Here is a 19558-nt window from a genome sequence, read left to right as displayed (position 1 = left end):
CTTTTAAAACATGAGTAATAGAGATGGTACTTGGTTGAAAAGATACAATTCTATTATTCTGACCTACATGAGGGAGAATGTTTCTCTTTTTCTCCCCCATTTCTAAAAAACTCCCAGTGTTTTACAAACAAAACAATATATACTTACTGTACAAAATGTTGGATGTACATAAAATTTTTTAACTCTACCATGCATCAGGCTGTCATTCTTTTTTTTTTAATTGTTTTATTATTCATATGTGCATACAAAGCTTGGGTCATTTCTCCCCCCTGCCCCCACCCCCTTCCTTACTACCCACTCCGCCCCCTTCCTCTCCCCCTCACCCCTTCACCCCCTCAATACCCAGCAGAAACTATTTTGCCCTTATCTCTAATTTTGTTGAAGAGGGAGTATAAGCAATAATAGGAAGGAACAAGTGTTTTTGCTGGTTGAGATAAGGATAGCTATACAGGGAATTGACTCACATTAATTTCCTGTGCATGTGTGTTTCCTTCTAGGTTAATTCTTTTTGATCTAACCTTTTCTGTACTTCCTGGTCCCCTATTCCTACTGGGCTCAGTTGCTTTTAAGGTATCTGCTTTAGTTTCTCTGCGTTAAGGGCAACAAATGCTAGCTAATTTTTTAAGTGTCTTACCTGTCCTCACCCCTCCCTTGTGTGCTCTCGCTTTATCATGCGATCAAAGTCCAATCCGCTTGCTGTGTTTGCCCTTGATCTAATGTCCACATATAGGGAGAACATACGATTTTTGGTCTTTTGGGCTGGGCTAACCTCACTCAGAATCATGTTCTCCAATTCCATCCATTTACCAGTGAATGATAACATTTCATTCTTCTTCATGGCTGCATAAAATTCCATTGTGTATAGATACCACATTTTCTTTTTCTTTTTTTTTCCTTTTTCTTTTATTATTCATATGTACATACAAGGCTTGGTTCATTTCTCCCCCCTGCCCCCACCCCCTCCCTTACCACCCACTTCGCCCCCTCCCTCCTCCCCCCATACCCAGCAGAAACTATTTTGCCCTTATTTCTAATTTTATTGTACAGAGAGTATAAGCAATAATAGGAAGGAACAAGGGTTTCTGCTGGTTGAGATAAGGATAGGTATACAGGGCATTGACTCACATTGATTTCCTGTGCGTGGGTGTTATCTTCTAGGTTAATTCTTCTTGAACTAACCTTTTCTCTAGTACCTGTTCCCCTTTTCCTATTGGCCTCAGTTGCTTTTAAGGTATCTGCTTTAGTTTCTCTGCATTGAGGGCAACAAATGCTAGCTAATTTTTTAGGTGTCTTACCTATCCTCACCCCTCCCTTGTATGCTCTCGCTTTTATCATGTGCTCATAGTCCAATCCCCTTGTTGTGTTTGCCCTTGATCTAATGTCCACATATGAGGGAGAACATACGATTTTTGGTCTTTTGGGCCAGGCTAACCTCACTCAGAATGATGTTCTCCAATTCCATCCATTTACCAGCGAATGATAACATTTCATTCTTCTTCATGGCTGCATAAAATTCCATTGTGTAGAGATACCACATTTTCTTAATCCATTCGTCAGTGGTGGGGCATCTTGGCTGTTTCCATAACTTGGCTATTGTGAATAGTGCCGCAATAAACATGGGTATGCAGGTGCCTCTGGAGTAACCTGTGTCACAGTCTTTTGGGTATATCCCCAAGAGTGGTATTGCTGGATCAAATGGTAGATCAATGTTTAGATTTTTAGGTAGCCTCCAAATTTTTTTCCAGAGTGGTTGTACTAGTTTACATTCCCACCAACAGTGTAAGAGGGTTCCACTTTCCCCGCATCCTCGCCAACACCTGTTGGTGGTGGTGTTGCTAATGATGGCCATTCTAACTGGGGTGAGGTGGAATCTTAGTGTGGTTTTAATTTGCATTTCCTTTATTGCTAGAGATGGTGAGCATTTTTTCATGTGTTTTTTGGCCATTTCAATTTCTTCTTTTGAGAAAGTTCTGTTTAGTTCACTTGCCCATTTCTTTATTGGTTCATTTGTTTTGGGAGAATTTAGTCTTTTAAGTTCTCTGTATATTCTGGTTATCAGTCCTTTGTCTGATGTGTAGCTGGCAAATATTTTCTCCTACTCTGTGGGTGTTCTCTTCAGTTTGGAGACCATTTCTTTTGATGAACAGAAGCTTTTTAGTTTTATGAGGTCCCATTTATCTATGCTATCTCTTAGTTGCTGTGTTGCTGGGGTTTCCTTGAGAAAGTTCTTACCTATACCTACTAACTGCAGAGTATTTCCTACTCTTTCTTGTATCAACTTAAGAGTTTGTGGTCTGATATTAAGATGCTTGATCCATTTTGAGTTAATCTTGGTATAGGGTGATATACATGGATCTAGTTTCAGTTTTTTGCAGACTGCTAACCAGTTTTCCCAGCAGTTTTTGTTGAAGAGGCTGCTATTTCTCCAGCGTATATTTTTAGCGCCTTTGTCAAAGACAAGTTGGTTATAGTTGTGTGGCTTCATATCTGGGTCCTCTATTCTGTTCCACTGGTCGTCATGTCTGTTTTTGTGCTAGTACCATACTGTTTTTATCGTTATTGCTTTGTAATATAGTTTGAAGTCAGGTATCGTGATACCTCCAGCATTGTTCTTTTGACTGAATATTGCCCTGGCTATTCATGGCCTCTTGTGTTTCCATATAAATTTAACAGTAGATTTTTCAATCTCTTTAATGAATGTCATTGGAATTTTGATGGGAATTGCATTAAACATGTAGATTACTTTAGGGAGTATCGACATTTTTACTATGTTGATTCTACCAGTCCATGAGCATGGGAGATCTCGCCACTTTCTATAGTCTTCCTCAATCTCTTTCTTCAGAACTTTATAGTTTTCCTTGTAGAGGTCATTCACATCTTTTGTTAGGTTTACACCTGGGTATTTGATTTTGTTTTGAGGCTATTGTAAATGGAATTGTTTTCATACATTCTATTTCAGTTTGCTCATTGTTAGTGTATAGAAATGCTAATGACTTTTCTGTGTTGATTTTATATCCTGCTACCTTACTGTAGCTATTGATGATGTCTTTTTTGGGTCTTTAAGGTATAGGATCATATCATCTGCAAATAGGGATATTTTGACAGCTTCTTTACCTATTTGTATTCCTTTTATTCCTTCTTCTTGCCTAATTGCTCTGGCTAGGAATTCCAGCACTATGTTGAATAGGAGTGGAGATAGTGGGCATCCTTGTCTGGTTCCTGATTTTAGAGGGAATGGTTTTAATTTTTCTCCGTTAAGTATAATGCTAGCTGTAGGTTTGTCATATATAGGTTTTATAATGTTGAGGTACTTTCTGTCTATTCCTACTTTTCTTAGCACTTTTATCATGAAATGGTGTTGGATCTTATCAAAGGCTTTTTCTGCATCTATTGAGATGATCAAGTGGTTTTTGTCTTTGCTTCTGTTAATGTGGTTTATTACGTTTATTGATTTTCTTATGTTAAACCACCCCTGCATTCCTGGGATGAAGCCTACTTGGTCATGGTGAATAATCTTTTTGATGTGTTGTTGAATTCTGTTTGCCATTATTTTGTTGAGGATTTTTGCATCAGTGTTCATTAAGGAGATTGGCCTATAGTTCTCCGTTTTGGAGGTGTCTTTGCCTGGTTTTGGGATAAGTGTAATACTGGCTTCATAAAATGTGTTTGGCAGTTTTCCTTCCCTTTCTATTTCATGGAACAGTTTAAGGAGGGTTGGTATCCGTTCTTCTTTAAAGGTCTGATAGAATTCAGCAGAGAATCCATTAGGTCCTGGCCTTTTCTTTTTGGGGAGACTCTTGATTGCTGCTTCAATTTCATTTTGTGTTATAGGTCTATTCAGGTGATTAATTTCCTGTTGGTTCAGTTTTGGATGATCACATGTATCTAGAAATCTGTCCATTTCTTTAAGATTTTCAAATTTATTTAAATATAAGTTCTCAAAGTAGTCTCTGATGATTTCCTGGACTTCCATGGTGTTTGTTGTTATCTCCCCTTTTGCATTCCTGATTCTACTAATTTGGGTTTTTTCTCTCCTCATTTTAGTCAGGTTTGCCAGGGGTCTATCGATCTTGTTTATTTTTTCAAAGAACCAACTTTTTGTTTCATTAATTCTTTGTATGGTTTTTTTGGTTTCTATTTCGTTGATTTCAGCTCTTATTTTTATTATTTGTCTCCTTCTATTTGTTTTGGGATTTGCTTGTTCTTGTTTTTCTAGGAGTTTGAGATGTATCATTAGGTCATTGATTTGGGATCTTTCAGTCTTTTTAATATATGCACTCATGGCTATAAACTTTCCTCACAGGACTGCCTTAGCTGTGTCCCATAGGTTCCGGTAGGTTGTGTTTTCATTTTCATTGACTTCCAGGAACTTTTTAATTTCCTCTTTTATTGCATCGATGATCCACTGTTCATTAAGTAATGAGTTATTTAATTTCCAGCTGTTTGCATGTTTTTTATCTTTACTTTTGTTGTTGAGTTCTACTTTTACTGCATTGTGATCAGATAGTATGCACGGTATAATTTCTATTTTCTTATATTTGCTGAGGCTTGCTTTGTGCCCTAGGATATTATCTGTTTTGGAGAAGGTACCATGGGCTGCTGAGAAGAATGTATATTGTGTAGAAGTTGGATGAAATGTTCTGTAGACATCAAGTAGGTCCATTTGATCTATTGTGTATTTTAGATCTTGGATTTCTTTATTGATTTTTTGTTTGGATGACCTATCTATTGATGATAATGGGGTGTTAAAGTCTCCCACAACCACTGTGTTGGAGTTAATATATGCTTTTAGGTCTTTCAGGGTATGTTTGATGAAATTGGGTGCATTGACATTGGGTGCATACAGGTTGATGATTATTATTTCCTTTTGGTCTATTTCCCCTTTTATTAGTATGGAATGTCTTTCTTCATCTCGTTTGATCAATGTAGGTTTGAAATCTACTCTGTCAGAATTAAGTATTGCTACTCCTGCCTGTTTTCGGGGGCCATTGGCTTGGTAAATCTTCTTCCAGCCTTTCATCCTAAGTCTGTGCTTATTTCTGTCGGTGAGATGGGTCTCCTGTAAGCAACAAATTGTTGAATCTTCCTTTTTAATCCATTTCGTGAAGCGGTGCCTTTTGATGGGTGAATTAAGTCCGTTAACATTAAGTGTTAATACTGATCGGTATGTGGTGATTCCTGTCATTTAGTTGTCTTAGTTGTTTGAAGGTTTGATTGTGTGTACCTAAGTTGAGGTTACTCTCTACTTTCTTGCTTTTTCTTTTCCTGTGGTTTGGTGCTGCCTGTCATGGTTATGTTGGGTCTCACTTTCTGTGTGCAGAATCTCTTGAAGAATCTTTTATAGTGGTGGCTTTGTGGTCACATATTGTTTTAGTTTCTGCTTATCATGGAAGACTTTTATTGCTCCATCTATTTTGAATGATAGTTTTGCTGGCTAGAGTATCCTGGGGTTGAAGTTATTTTCATTCAGTGCCTGGAAGATCTCGCCCCACGCTCTTCTTGCTTTTAATGTTTCTGTTGAGAAGTCTGCTGTGATTTTGATGGGTTTACCTTTGTATGTTACTTGTTTTTTCTCTCTTACAGGCTTCAATATTCTTTCCCTAGTTTCTGAACTTGTTGTTTTAATGATGATATGTCGTGGGGTAGTTCTATTTTGATCTGGTCTGTTTGGTGTCCTGGTGGAGGCCTCTTGCATCTGTATGGGAATTTCTTTCTCTAGATTTGGGTAATTTTCCGTTATTATTTTGTTGAATATATTACGCATTCCCTTCGCTTGCACCTCTTCTCCTTCTTCGATGCCCATGATTCTCAAGTTTGGTCTTTTGATGGAGTCGGTGAGTTCTTGCATTTTCTTTTCACAGGTCTTGAGTTGTTTAATTAATAGTTCTTCGGTTTTTCCTTTAATTACCATTTCATCTTTAAGTTCTGAGATTCTGTCTTCTGTTTGTTATATTCTGCTGGATTGGCCTTCCGTTTTGTTTTGCAGTTCTGTTTTGTTTTTTCTAAGGTTTTCCGTATCCTGGGTGGCTTCCTCTTTAATGTTGTCTGTTTTTTTCCTGAGTTCATTTATCTGTTTATTAATCGTGTTCTCTGTTTCACTTTGGTGTTTATACAGTGCTTCTATGGTTTCCTTTATTTCTTCTTTTGCTTTTTCAAATTCTCTATTTTTATTGTCTTGGAATTTCTTGAGTGTCTCCTGTACATTTTGGTTGACCCTATCCAGTATCATCTCTACAAAATTCTCATTGAGTACCTGTAGTATGTCTTCTTTTAAATTATTCTTGTGGGCTTCATTGGGTCCTTTGACATAGGTTATCTTCATTTTGTTGTAGTCTGGATCTGAGTATCTGTTTTCTTCATTCCCCTCTGGTTCCTGTACTAATTTTTTGCTGTGGGGAAACTGGTTTCCCTGTTTTTTTCTGTCTTCCTGTCATTGTCCTTGGTGTTGTTACTGTCCCTGTACTGTGTGCAATTAAGCATTTTCTAGCTTGTAATCATAACAATGGTAATATTTAGAATGGAAAGGTGAGAGGAGATGGAAAGCAAGAAGTTAAAGAAAAGGGAAAAACAGACAAGTAGGAGAAAACAAAACAAGGAATCAAATTAGAATGTTTCAAAGGTATAAACAGGGAGTGTTAGTGTACTAATTGACAGTAAGCTGAACAGGCATTAGAGAGACAGAGGATTGAAAATAAAAAATATAAAGAATAAAGAAGAATAAAAATAAAAAATAAATAAATGAAAGAAATATATATATAAATAAAATAAAACAAAATGAAAAATAGATAATAAAAAAAACCCTCCAAGTTCAAATGCTGTGAAGTTTCAGTCTTAATAATTTTGGTGTCCATCTCAGTCTCCAATCCTGGAGATAGTGCCTCCAATGTTCTGTAGTTGTCTCATCAAAGGGGACACATAAAGTAGAACAAAACTGCACAAAAAAAGAAAACCCACAAAGTGTCCCAAGTTCAAATGCAACAAAGTTTCAGTAAGTTTTTCAGCATGCAGGTGTAGTTCGGTTGTTGTCTCATCAAAGGTAGGGAGAGAGGAAAAAAAAAAAAGACTCTGGAGACGGTTCTGTGAATGGTATCTGGGGCTGCAGCTCACCTGCCTGCTGCTGTCAACCTGCTGTTGCTGGAAGCTTTATTTATGCAGTTCTCAGGGGTGAGCTTCACACTCTGGCCCTGCAGGCTTTGTTTACTCAGAGTTTTCCTGTGCACGAGCGCTGCTACAAGCTTTCCCCTTTCCAAGCACACTGGGGGAGGTGACACTGCACCCGCTTTCTCAGTCCTGCGTGTTTGTTTACAGTTCACGTGGGAAGTGGGTCTTCCCCCCTCTCCTGTGGAGTTTTCCTCCCTCCGCCACTCTCACCAGCTTTCCCGCTCCTGGTTGCTGGGCGCACGCCCCCGCTCCCGCAGGAGCCTCTCCAGCCCGCCGGGCTTGTTTGTTTACAGTTCCAGGAAGGATTCCCTTCCCCCAATCTTTGGCACTCAGTGTGCCCCACCCTCTTTCCCACATGTCTTTATTATTATTATTGCTTATTACTCAGTTTCTCTTTTTTCCCCTGTGGAGGTCGGTCTGTGCAGGGGTCTATGCTGCTTTGGCCCAGCGTTGTCTGTGGGAGAAGCGCGGTACCGCTAAGCTCACCTTGTCCGTGTCTTCCCAATCTGCCTGGGTGCAGGCGACTGGCAGCCCCGGGGCCCTCCTGGTTTCTCCATTTAACGTGAAATGGAGATGCTTTGCACAGTCTGGAGGTTTGGAGGGGTCAAAGTTTTGCCTCTTCTTGGTGGTTTTGCCTGCAAGGTGTGTCTCCAGTGTCTCTCCAAGATTTCACTATAGGAGGCACGCTTTCTGCTTCCTCCCTCTAGCCGCCATCTTGGAATCCCAGGCTGTCATTCTTAATATAAAAATTTCTTCTAGTCATTAGGTAGCATGTATATTCTCCTAAAACCCAGATTTGGCCTGTATATCCTATGGCAGAATAAATTTGTAATGCCTCTGTTTCTTTGCTGTAATAAAAGTGATAATAATGTTTACATATTTTGTGGTGTTTTGTATATATTAGGTATCACTGTACCTTATTTTTCTTGTTATTATTTCTGTGTATATATACCATATATGTATATGAGGCCAGATACATAGATATATGTAATTGGGTCCTTATGTACTGAACATATACATTTGCATATATTACATATATTAAAATATATATGGGTTTATATCTGCTATTTCAAATTCTGCTTTTGTCACATAATATGATATTATTAACATAGTTTGTAAACATGTTTTACTGTTTGTTGATTATTCTGTGGTTTTTGTCATAGCTAATTTTTTCCCTATCCTCCTACCGCACAGGATTCTGTTTACTTTTGTTTGAGATGTGGCTCTCACTATGTTGCCTTGTCTGGTCTTAACCTCCTGTACTCAAGCTATCCTCCTACATCAGCCTTCTGAGTAGCCAGGATAATAGATGTGTGCCACTACTCCTGGCTGTTCAACTTTTTAAAGAGGTTTTCTCTGAGGCGTAATAGTGCTTGACTGTAACACCAGTCCTTGGGAGGCCAAGGCAGGAAGATTGCAAGTTCAAGGCTATCCTGGGATACTTAGCAAGTTCCAGGCCAACCTGAGCTATGGAGCAAGACCCCGTTGCAAAAAAAAAAAAAAAAAAAAGGTTTTCTGCCTTTTATTACTGTAAATACTATTGATACAATTGCTGTATTTTATGAATTTAAGATTATTTCTTTAGAACTTCCAGAAATGAAGTTCGCAGCCAGTTTTAAAGTTAGAATATATTCATGCTCTTGGTGCATGTGTCTTGTCACATCTCCACATGCAGTGCCAGTTTCGGTAGCCATCTGCAGTGTCCCTGAGACCTGAGCCTCCAGTATTGGGGTTCTCTCTTTCTGTCTTTAAAGATAATTAAAGAGAACTGCCTAGTATTGAGGAAGTCATGAAGGTGATTTGGAATATTTTGAGTTTAAAAGTACAATTTTTCAAGTTGCATATTTTGAGTTTAAAAGTAACTAAAGTATTAGTTACTTTTGAATAACTATGACTAAAATATCTGGGAAAGCAACTTAACGGAGGAAGGATTTATGTTGCTCACAGTTCAGAGTTCAAACTATGGCTGCTTGGCCCATGTACTTGGGCAGAACATCATGACTGCAGGAGTATGTGGAGGACGAGGAAGCTGTTCAGCACCTGACAGATAGGAATAAGAGAGAGGCTTAAAGGGACAGGGACTAGGCACAACCTTCAAAGGCATGCCCCCTGGCTCCTACTTCCTCTAGCTAGGCCCCACTTCCTAAATTTTCCAAAATCTCCCAAAATAGTACCCCAGCTGGGGATCAAGCATTCAACACATAACCTTGTGGGGGACATAGTTCATATACAAACCATAACACAATACCAAGCAGGCAATTTTTAAAAAACTGGGATTTCTAACAGGATAGCCATATAGAAGTTTTCCCTAAAGAGGGAATTAATTGAAGATTAAAGTGTTTCTGTATGAAGGACACTGGAATTGCCTGGGAGACAAAAAAAAGATGGTAAGATTTTAAGTGAATTTATATTGTAGAAGTCGTGAAACTCCTAGAGGAAGGCTTAAGAAAAATGAAGCTTTGTATTCACTGTTTTTCCCTCACATACACTACTCATTTTGTGACTCAGAAGTATCTGAAGCTGGATAAAACAAGCTTAGAAAAGATTCAGGAGAAGTCTACTAGAAAGTCTTAGTTGAGAATGTGCCATTGGGTATAGGGTATATTTTCTAGAAGCTGATGGTGAAAGAAAAACCTAAGATTGTTTGAATTGAGTTATTTTTTCTTTCTTGGCAGTACTGGCTTGAGCTCAGGGTCTTTCTAGGTAGGCACTGTATCACTGGAGCCACTCTTGAGCTGAGAATGTTGCCAGGTGGAAGGGTCTGTACTTAGCATTCATGAGGCTCTGGGTTCAATCTCCAGTACCACACAAAAAATATATGTTGTATTTAGGACATTGCACATGATAATTCCTTAGGTGAAAATAAGTAATTTCAGAGTGAGTAGCCCCATCCTCATCCCTGGTCTTTAAACAATTTGTGAAGTGGGCTTGATTCAAGTTTTTTCTGGTTTCAAATTTGGAATTTAGGCCATACTCTCTCTTGGGCGATTACAGATTTGGGACCATTTTTCTTTTCCTTACAAAAAAGTATATTTAAAGATTTGGGGTTGGTAAACCTTTTAAAATTTTAGCCACAGACTGTTCATTGAGGAGTTATAAAGGTAATTTCTAGAGTGGTCTGTCATCTTTTAAGCAAGGTATATTTCAGAGCAATTTCCTATTATCCACTGAAGTGTTTCTCTGTGAGAATGGATGAGCCCCCTTCAAAATTCTCATAAATTCTCCTAAAGAGAATTGCAGCTTTTGAAAGTAGTATCTGCTTTTAACAGTTATTCAACTTCTATAATATGATAAGACCTCCTTTCTTATTTTTCGTAACTACTGCGATATTTTTGTTAAAATATATGCTTTTTTTCTTAAAATGTAAGTTGATATAGCTTATACCTTTAGATGTATATACCATTGCCAAAATTATAATACTACAGTAATTATTATAGTTGAACAAAAAAGTGCGATTTCCTTGGCAAGAGTTGAATAAGAAGCATTTGGCTATCATCTCACAGAGCACAAGCACAGAAGCTCAGGGACCCGTGGAATCTTCACAGTGTCTCTTGCCAGGCGTTTTGTTTGCTTGTTTCGGTTTGGAGACAGGGTTTCAACTGATGATAACACTGGCTGAGAACTTCTTCACACCAGCTGAGCTACACAATGCAAATGAAGGAATTCAAATCTTTGGTTTTTGAAAACTGCTTTTAAGTTTTAAAATTTATTACTTTTTGACTGCACTTGGTCAAAATCAGGTTTACTATAATACAAAATCTACATAATAAAAGATAGAAATCCTTTATACTCTTAATATTCCAAATTTTTCACATAGATGTTTGTGGTAGAGCTTGAGTTGAGCAGATTTGTGTTTTAGTCTAAATAGCTTGCTGATGATTATGTTCTCAGTGTGTGTATAAGTTCTTTGATATTTTCTTGTCACTTTTTTTTTTCTTTTTTTTTTTGGTACTAGGGTTTGAAATCCAGGCCTACACTTTGAGCCACTCCACCAGCCCTTTTATGTAATGGGGTTTTTTGAGATAGGGTCTCGCAAACTTTACATTTATTTATTTTTATATATAGCCATTGCTTTTAAAAATCATATAGTGTGGAACTGGAGGTGTAACTCATGCAATATCACACCTGCCTAACAACCACAAAGTCCTGAGTTCAAACCCCTGTGTCACCAAAAAATAAATTAGAAAAAAAAAATAACATAGAGTGTTATTTAGGGGTTTATTGTCTACATTTTCAGAAGTTTTGTAGTAAATATTATATGAAATTACAGTAGCTCCATTTTGATTATTCTGAATGTTTTCAGGTCTTTAATATTGTGACTAAATGACAAAAGACTTGAGTATTTTCATTCCCTTTTCTATATATTTTCATTTAAGTATATATGTATCTCTGAAATTTTAGAAACACAACTGGGACATTATTGTGTGTGTGTGTGTGTGTGTGTGTGTGTAGTGACTTTTGTTTCTCATTTAACAGTATATGTTGAAGAGCCATGTTAGTAAATGTTGATTTGTCCGCTTTTAAATGATGGATCCATACTCAGGATATATGTTTTGGTTAAATAGAAAAATGTAGTACACACAGGCAACAAGGTAGTTCATATCATCAAGAGATAGATAGCCCTGTGGTAGTGAGGCATATTAATGCCTGATAGCATGGAATCTTATCATTGACTTGTTTGTATGCGTAAGATCTCTTATTTTAAAACATTTAACTCTTTGAAGTTAAGAAACATTTTCTTCCGGTTGCCTGACTCATAGCTATTTGACAAATTTACCAAGGTTAACTAATGATCAAAAGGTGGTGATAGTAAAGTTGATGAAAAATACAAAATTTGGGTAATGAGTGCAAAGTCTACCTATTTTGATTTCTATAAGATATCTCAGAGTACTTGTTATTAATCAAAGTCCATTCTCCTCTGTCAAAGATCCTTTGGCAGTAGCTGTCAGAATTTAATAATTTTTTTTGCTTTTGTTTAGTATCTCTTCATTGCCTTATTCTATTTGTAGTATCTCTTCATTGCCTTGTTCTATTTGTATTGTCTTTGAAAACTTTATTTACTTACCAATGTTGAATTCTTATCTTTGTAGCATCCAGTGTTGGATGAACCAATAGCAGAAGCTGTTTGTATTATAGCTGATATGGATAAATGGACTGTTCAAGTGGCCAGCAGCCAGAGACGAGTGACGGATAATAAATTGGGAAAGGAAGTGTTGGTTTCTAGTCTCGTTTCTAACCTGCTTCATTCCACTCTTCAGCTTTATAAGCATAACTTGTCTCCAAATTTTGTAAGTATGTCTATGGCTTGAATTACTTTGAGTATTCTAATGTGTATTTAAACTGTCCTTGGTATGTTCCTTAAATACTGTTACTAGCTTTATCATTGTTTTTCTGAAAGAATGTGTTATAGACTGAATGTTTGTCATCTTTGTCTCCCAACCCCTGTTGTGAAGACATTTGGAGCTGGAATTTTTGGAAGGTAATTAAGGTTAGAGTAGGGTAGGCCAGCATGATGGGATTAGTAGTCAGATGAAAGAGGGAGGGGAGGGAAGGGGAGAAGAGAGAAATGGGAGGGAGGGAGATTGTTCTCTTTCCATTCTATGAGGACATAGCAAGAATGCAGCTGCCTACCCCTCAGAACCCAGCAGTGCTTGCACTCAGATTTTGGACTTCTTGCTTCCAGAAGTGCAAAACATAAATCTGTCATTGAAGCCATTCAGTCTGTAGTATTTGACATGTCCACTTGAGCTAAGACTGAAGCATATGTACCTAAGTCTATAGACTCTGATTTCAGCATCCAGAACTTTTGCCAATGTGCAGTATGGTCATGTAACATCCCCAAGCTTCGTGTAGAATGCCAGTGCATTTGCTGTTATGACCCTCACTGTCATATCAGGACTTTGAATGATCCTTCTTACTGACAGCCTCTTACTAAAGACACCATTTCCAATTTTCCAGGTTCTTTCTTTCTCTTGTTAAGAGAACTATAAAATAGCATAGTTAAAAAGCTCTGTGGATCAACTTGATAAAGGCCATCTATGACAAACCCATAAGCTAAAATTGTATTCAATGGTAAAAGACTAAAATCTCCCCTGCATCAGAAACAAGACGAGGATACCGACTATCTCCACTTCTGTTCTACATGGTACTGGATGTCCTGGCCAAAGCAGTTATACAAGAAAAAGAAACAAAAATACTTCAAAATTGAAAAGGAATATAGAAAATTACCTATTTGCAGATGATATCATATATGGTTGAAAACACAGGTACCACACACATACACACACGCACACACAAATAGAGCAAATATACAAATTAAGTAGATTTGCAGGGTGCAAGACATGAAAAGTAAGTTGTATTCCTATATACTAGCCATGAACAAACTAAAGAGGAAATTAAGAAAACAGTTCCACTTAGAATAGCATGAACAAACATAAATTTCTTAGGAATAAATTTAAACAAGAAGGGAAAGGACTGGTAAACTGAAAACTGCAAATCATTGCTGAAAGAAGTTGAAGAAAGATATAAGTAAATGGAAACACATCTATGTCCATGAATTGAAAGACTTAAAATAAGATGTCATTACTACCCAAAGTGATCTACAAATTGTATGCAACCCTATTAACATGCCAATGACTTTTTTTTAGAAATAGAAAAATCTATCTTAACACAGTTAGAATCTCATTGGACCCCCAAAGAAACAGAATAGCCAGGCACGGTGGTGTACTTTTGTAATCCCAGCACTCAGAAGGCTGAGGCAAGGAAGATCCTGAGTTTGAGGCCAGCTTGGACTACAAACAAGAGACCCTGTCTCCAAACAAACAAAAACCCCAACAAAGTCAGAGGACTCATGCTTGATGTCAAAATTTAACTACAAAGCACTCTAAGTAATCAAAAAATATTGTGGTGCTGGCATAAGGACCAGCATATAGACCAATCAAACAGAGTTGGAGGGCCCCAAAATAGACCCACACATAGGAGGTGCCAAAACCATTTAATAGGGAGTTATGAAAGGTGTCTTTTCAACAAAGATGGGAAAAGTTGACGACCACATGGAAAAGAATGAAGTTGAACCCTTACTTTATACCAGATATGAAAATGAACTCAAAATGGATCAGACTTCGACATAAGAGCTAAACTATAAAACTCTTTATGAGAAAACAAAAAGGATGTTCTTTTATGATATAAAATATGAATGACAAAGTAGTTTCTTAAATATACTACCAACCACAGGAGAAAAAAAAAGTAGAAAGTAGTCGGGTGCAGGTGGTTCACACTTGTAAACCTCACTACCCTGGAGGCAGAGATCAGAAGGATCATAATTTGAAGTCAGCCTCAGAAAATATTTCTTGAGACCCTATCTTGAAAAACTCAACACCAAAAAGGGCTGGTGGAGTGACTCAAGTGGTAGAGCACCTGCCTTCCAAGCATGTGACCCTGAATTAAACCCCTAGTACTGCACCACCACCCCCGCAAAAATGATGAATTGATTTTCCTCAAGATGAAAACCTTTTTTATAAATAGCTGTCAATATAGAGGAAAGACAATGGAAGAAATTATTTGTAAATCATACATCTGAAAAGGCATTAATATTCAGAGTAATTCTAACCTGCATTTGACATTTTAGTCAATGATGGACTGCACATATGATGGAGGTTCCATAACATTACAATGGAGCTGAAAAATTCCTATTGTCTAGTAATGAATGCAATGTATTACTCACAAGTTTGTAGTAATTCTGGTGTAAATAAACCTATTGCACTTCCAGTTTTATAAAAGTATACCACGTATAATTATATACAGTATATGATACTTGAAAATAATTATAAATGACTATGTTGATGGTTTTATGTATTTTCTATGCTTTTATCATGAAAGTGTACTCCCTATTAAAAAATATGTTAATGTTAATTACATCAAGAGGCCACATCCATTGATTGACCTATAAGGTCTAGGTTTGTATGAAGACACTCTGAAGTTTGCACAATTGTATGTAAAGAACTCCCACTCTTTTTTGTTGTTAAGCAACAAAAACCAAACAGTTCAGCCAGACACGATTGTTCACACCTGTAATTCTAGCTACTTGAGAAGCAGAGATGGGGAGGATCATGATTCACAACCAGCCCAAGCAAAAAGTTAGCGAGATACCATATCGATCAATAAACCAGGCTTGGTGGTATGCCTGTGGATCCCAGCAATGCGCAAGGCCATAGGTAAGAGGACTGTGGTTCAGGCAGCTTGAGCTGTTCTAGTTATTTTTTAGATGGAGACCCCATCTAAAAAATAACTAGAACTGGGGGCATGACTCAAGTGGTAGAGTGCATGCCTAGCAAGCAGGAGGCCCTTAGTTCAAAACACCAGTACTGCCTGAATGAATGAATTCATAAATAAATAAAATTTAAAAGTAACTAAGACAAAAAGAGCTGAAGGTGTACCTTAAGTGACAGAATGCTTGCTTAGCAAGTGTGAGGCTCTGACTTCAAATTCCAGTACTACCAAAAGAATTAAAAGCAAACAGTTGAATTTAAAACGGGCAAAGGACTTGAACATTGGGTCAAAGAAAATATACACATGGACAATAAGTGCTTGAAAATATTTTCAACCATTAGAGAAATACAAATAAAACCATGATGAGATGCCATTTGGCACTCATTGTGATGAGTGGCTATGATAAGGATGCTTTTACGAGGGCTATGAGTCAACTCAAAACCAAATAGTATTTGCCAGGAGGTGGAGAAATTAGAACCCCTGTGCATTTTTTTGTTGTTGTTTTGGTTTTTTGTGGGACTGGATTTTGTACTCAGGTGCTTGACTTACACCTCCAGTCCATTTTACTCTGGTTATTTTGGAGATGGGGTCTTGTCCCCAGGCGGGCCTCAAACTTCAGTCCTCCTGATCTCAGCCTCCCAAGGAGCTAAGATTACAGCTGTGAGCCACCACTGGCATCCAGCCCCTTGTGCATTGTTGATGAGAATGTGAAACGGTTTCAAGTGATTTGGGAAACAGTTTAACAGTTTCTCAAAAACTTAAATATATTTCTATATTTCTATTATATATGTGTATATATAATATATTTCTATACTTAAAAGAATTGAAAGCACCCTAATGTTCATAGAAGTATTATTTGCAATGGCCAAAAGTTAGAAATAACCCAAGTTTTCATTAGTAAATGAATAAATAAACAAAATGTGGTATGATATATGCAATACAATATTTATTCAGCCACACGAGGCAATGAAAATAACATGCTACAACATGGTTGAACTTCCAAAACATTATGCTAAGTGAAATAAGTCATATATAAAAGAACAAATATTATGTAATCCTATTTATATGAGGTACCCAACAAATCCATACTTAGAAAATAGATTAGTAGTTACTGTGGAATGAGGAGTTGCTTAATGGATACAGAGTTTTCATTTTTGGGATGAGAAAAAATTCTGGAAGTAGAGGATAATAATGGTTTTGCAACATTGTAATTTTTTTTCTTTTGGGCAATGCTGGACTCTGGGCCTCACATTTACTTGCAAGCACTCTACCACCTGAGCCACTCCATCAGCCCTTTTTGCATTTTGGAGATTGGGTCTCGCAAACTATTCGCTTAGGCTTGCTTTGAACTTGTGTCCTCCCTGATCTCTGCTTCCTGAGTAGCTAAGATTACAGACGTTAACCACCAGTGCCCGGCTTATAAATGATCTTAATGCCACTAAATAATGTACTTTAAAATTGTCAATACAGTAAATATTTTCTAGAGTTAACATTATCTTCTAAAGCCATTTTAAGCCTAAGCAAGCATTGTGGATAAAGCATACATTATAAAACAATAAATGAGCCAAGGAATCCATTCACTCATGTTTTCCAACAAAAAAACAGGTTTTTATTAGCAACTTTTAATAGCTGATTTTCACTGGAAAGGAATACTGTCTTCAAGAATTTAGTGTTGTTAATATCTACAACTCATGGTTTTTTTCTTAAGTATATGTAGCATTAATAGAAAAAACCATCCACTGTAGAAAAAGTGAGCAAATTAGTTGCAAACAAAATGAAGGTGTTTTAATTTTTAATATTCCAGCAAAGACTACAGAGCATTCTCTGTAAACTATTGTAACCTGTTTTTTATTCTTTATTGGAGAGTACAGTCTTTCCTGTGTAAATACATTTGTAATAAATCAGTTTATTAGAATGTTATATTTGGGCTGGGGGCACCACTCAAGAATATTGCACCTGTCTAACAAGCACAGGCCCCGAGTTCAAAACTCCAGTACTGCCAAAAAAAAAAAAGTTTTATCAAATCTGTAATAAAAACATTTTTTAAAAGTCCCTAAAATGAATATTGGTGATGGTTGCATACTTTGAATGTACTTAATACCAGTGAATTGTACATTTACAAATGTTTAAAATGTTAAATTTTATGTTATGTATACAACAATTAAAAGTACTGTAGAAACTAATCTTTTACATGAGCCAGAAATAGATCTACACTCCTTTTTAGCTAAAACTATATAACTAATGTGCTCCAAATTTTAATTAGGATTAAAATAACTAAATACAATTGACAGAAACATGATGCTTTGAAAATTGCCATTACTCAAACAACTGGAACTAGTTTTCTGATCTGTTTTTTGTTTCTTCCCTAACCGTAGTGTGTAATGCATCTAGAAGACCGGTTACAGGAACTGTACTTCAAGAGTAAAATGCTGTCTGAGTACCTGAGAGGGCAGATGCGTGTTCACGTCAAAGAGCTGGGAGTGGTTCTTGGGTACGTTTATGGTTTCTTTTCTGACTTTGCTTTCCCATTGCTTTGTATTTAGGTAAGGAATGTTCCTCAGAATTGCCCTTTTTTTCTTTGATGTGTCCTTTCCTATTAAAAATGGACACTGTTATCATTTAGGTTGCTCTCTATTATACAAAAGCAGATTTTCTGCTATATCTAAAAGGCATTGTCCTTTGCACCATTACACATATATAGTATGCTGAGAATATACTCAGAATGAGTTAAAATCTAAATTTAGGACTGAGGGTGTGGCTCAACTGATGAGAGTGCCTGCCTACCAAGTGTAAGGCTTTCAATTCAAACTCTAGAACTGCGAAAAACCAAAACAAAAGAAAAATCTAGATTTTTATCTTCAAAAAAGTAAGTACTCATGCTTTATTTTATCAGATGTTTTGCTCATTATTCTAAGCATCTGCCCTGCCTTTCAAATAAGAGTTGATTGACATAGCAGCACTTGTGGGTGGTAGATTTTTATCTACATATCACTACCCCTTGCTGTTATCTATATTCTGTGTCTGTCTATGGTTATTCCTTGAAAGAAGACAGTTCTCTAAAGTGCTAACTGAAAAAAGGAATAGGAAGTTGGTAAGAGCATGGTACAGCCCTATTTCATTATGTTCTACAATCACTTTTCTTATATTCTGTTATCACTTGTTTGTGTATGTGTATGAATCATTTCTTGAAATTCTAGTTGAAGGAATTAAATCAAGGTAGACATTTTGCATAAATTTAGCTTTACTGAAAATGAGTCAAGATCATTTTGACCAGAGTATGTGTCATAAGCCAAATTAAAGCCTCATGTATGTCACAAACTAAATTGAATTGTTATTTTATTAGTGTTACTCCTTAATTCCTTTTTTTTTTTATTCTGGGGATCAAACCCAGGGTCTTGCACATAGTAAGCACATTCTGTAGCACTAAGCTACGTGTCCATCCCCTTCTTAATTCTTTTTTTTTTTTTTTGCAGTACTGGAGTTTGAACTCAGAGCCTCATATTTGCTAGGCAGGCACTCTACCTTGTGAGCCATTCTACCAGCCCTTTCGAACTGTTTGCCCGGGCTGGCCTTGAATTACTATCCTCCTAATCTCTGCCTTCTGAATAGTTAGGATTACATGCTTGAGTCACTGGCAGTGTATAGGTAATAGCATCCAGGTTGGAAATAGACTATTCTATAAATTAACATGGCCAATTGTCACATATTAGTAGGACTGAGTAGGGATTTTGATGACTCCATGTCTTTCTGATTCCATATCCTATTTATGTTCCACGAGACCACACGTTGTTCATGTCCTGATGAGGCATTTAGAAACTGGTTCTCAAGGATATAATCATATTTTTCTGGAGAGTAAAGTAGGGCTGTGTGTTTCTGTGTGCATGTGATTAATGCCTTTATTTCTTAAAACTAGTTTTTTAAACTTTATTTTTTAAACTAGTTTTAAAAATAATGTGCATTGGCATGATAAAAGCGAGAGCACACAAGGAAGGGGTGAGGATAGGTAAGACACCTAAAAAATTAGCTAGCATTTGTTGCCCTCAACGCAGAGAAACTAAAGCAGATACCTTAAAGCAACTGAGGCCAATAGGAAAAGGGGACCAGGAACTAGAGAAAAGGTGAGATCAAA

The 19558-nt window shown here is 37.0% G+C and overlaps 1 protein-coding gene across 3 annotated transcripts in view; it reads left to right on the top strand.

The window, feature by feature from the left end:
- The window catches only part of Fnip1 (folliculin interacting protein 1), a 154885-nt gene that overhangs the window by 86907 nt on the left and 48420 nt on the right, over nucleotides 1-19558 (top strand). For all 3 annotated transcript variants that reach the window (XM_074057177.1, XM_020170085.2, XM_020170084.2), the window contains 2 exons: nucleotides 12252-12449; nucleotides 17805-17920. In XM_074057177.1, the coding sequence (XP_073913278.1) occupies nucleotides 12252-12449; nucleotides 17805-17920 (314 nt within the window). The remainder of the gene's footprint in view (nucleotides 1-12251; nucleotides 12450-17804; nucleotides 17921-19558) is intronic.

This window comes from Castor canadensis, chromosome 16 (genome assembly GCF_047511655.1).
Source record: "Castor canadensis chromosome 16, mCasCan1.hap1v2, whole genome shotgun sequence".
NCBI classification, from domain to species: domain Eukaryota; kingdom Metazoa; phylum Chordata; class Mammalia; order Rodentia; family Castoridae; genus Castor; species Castor canadensis.
The sequence above is the reverse complement of the archived record's forward strand: the minus strand, read 5'-3'. Positions and strand labels throughout refer to the sequence as shown.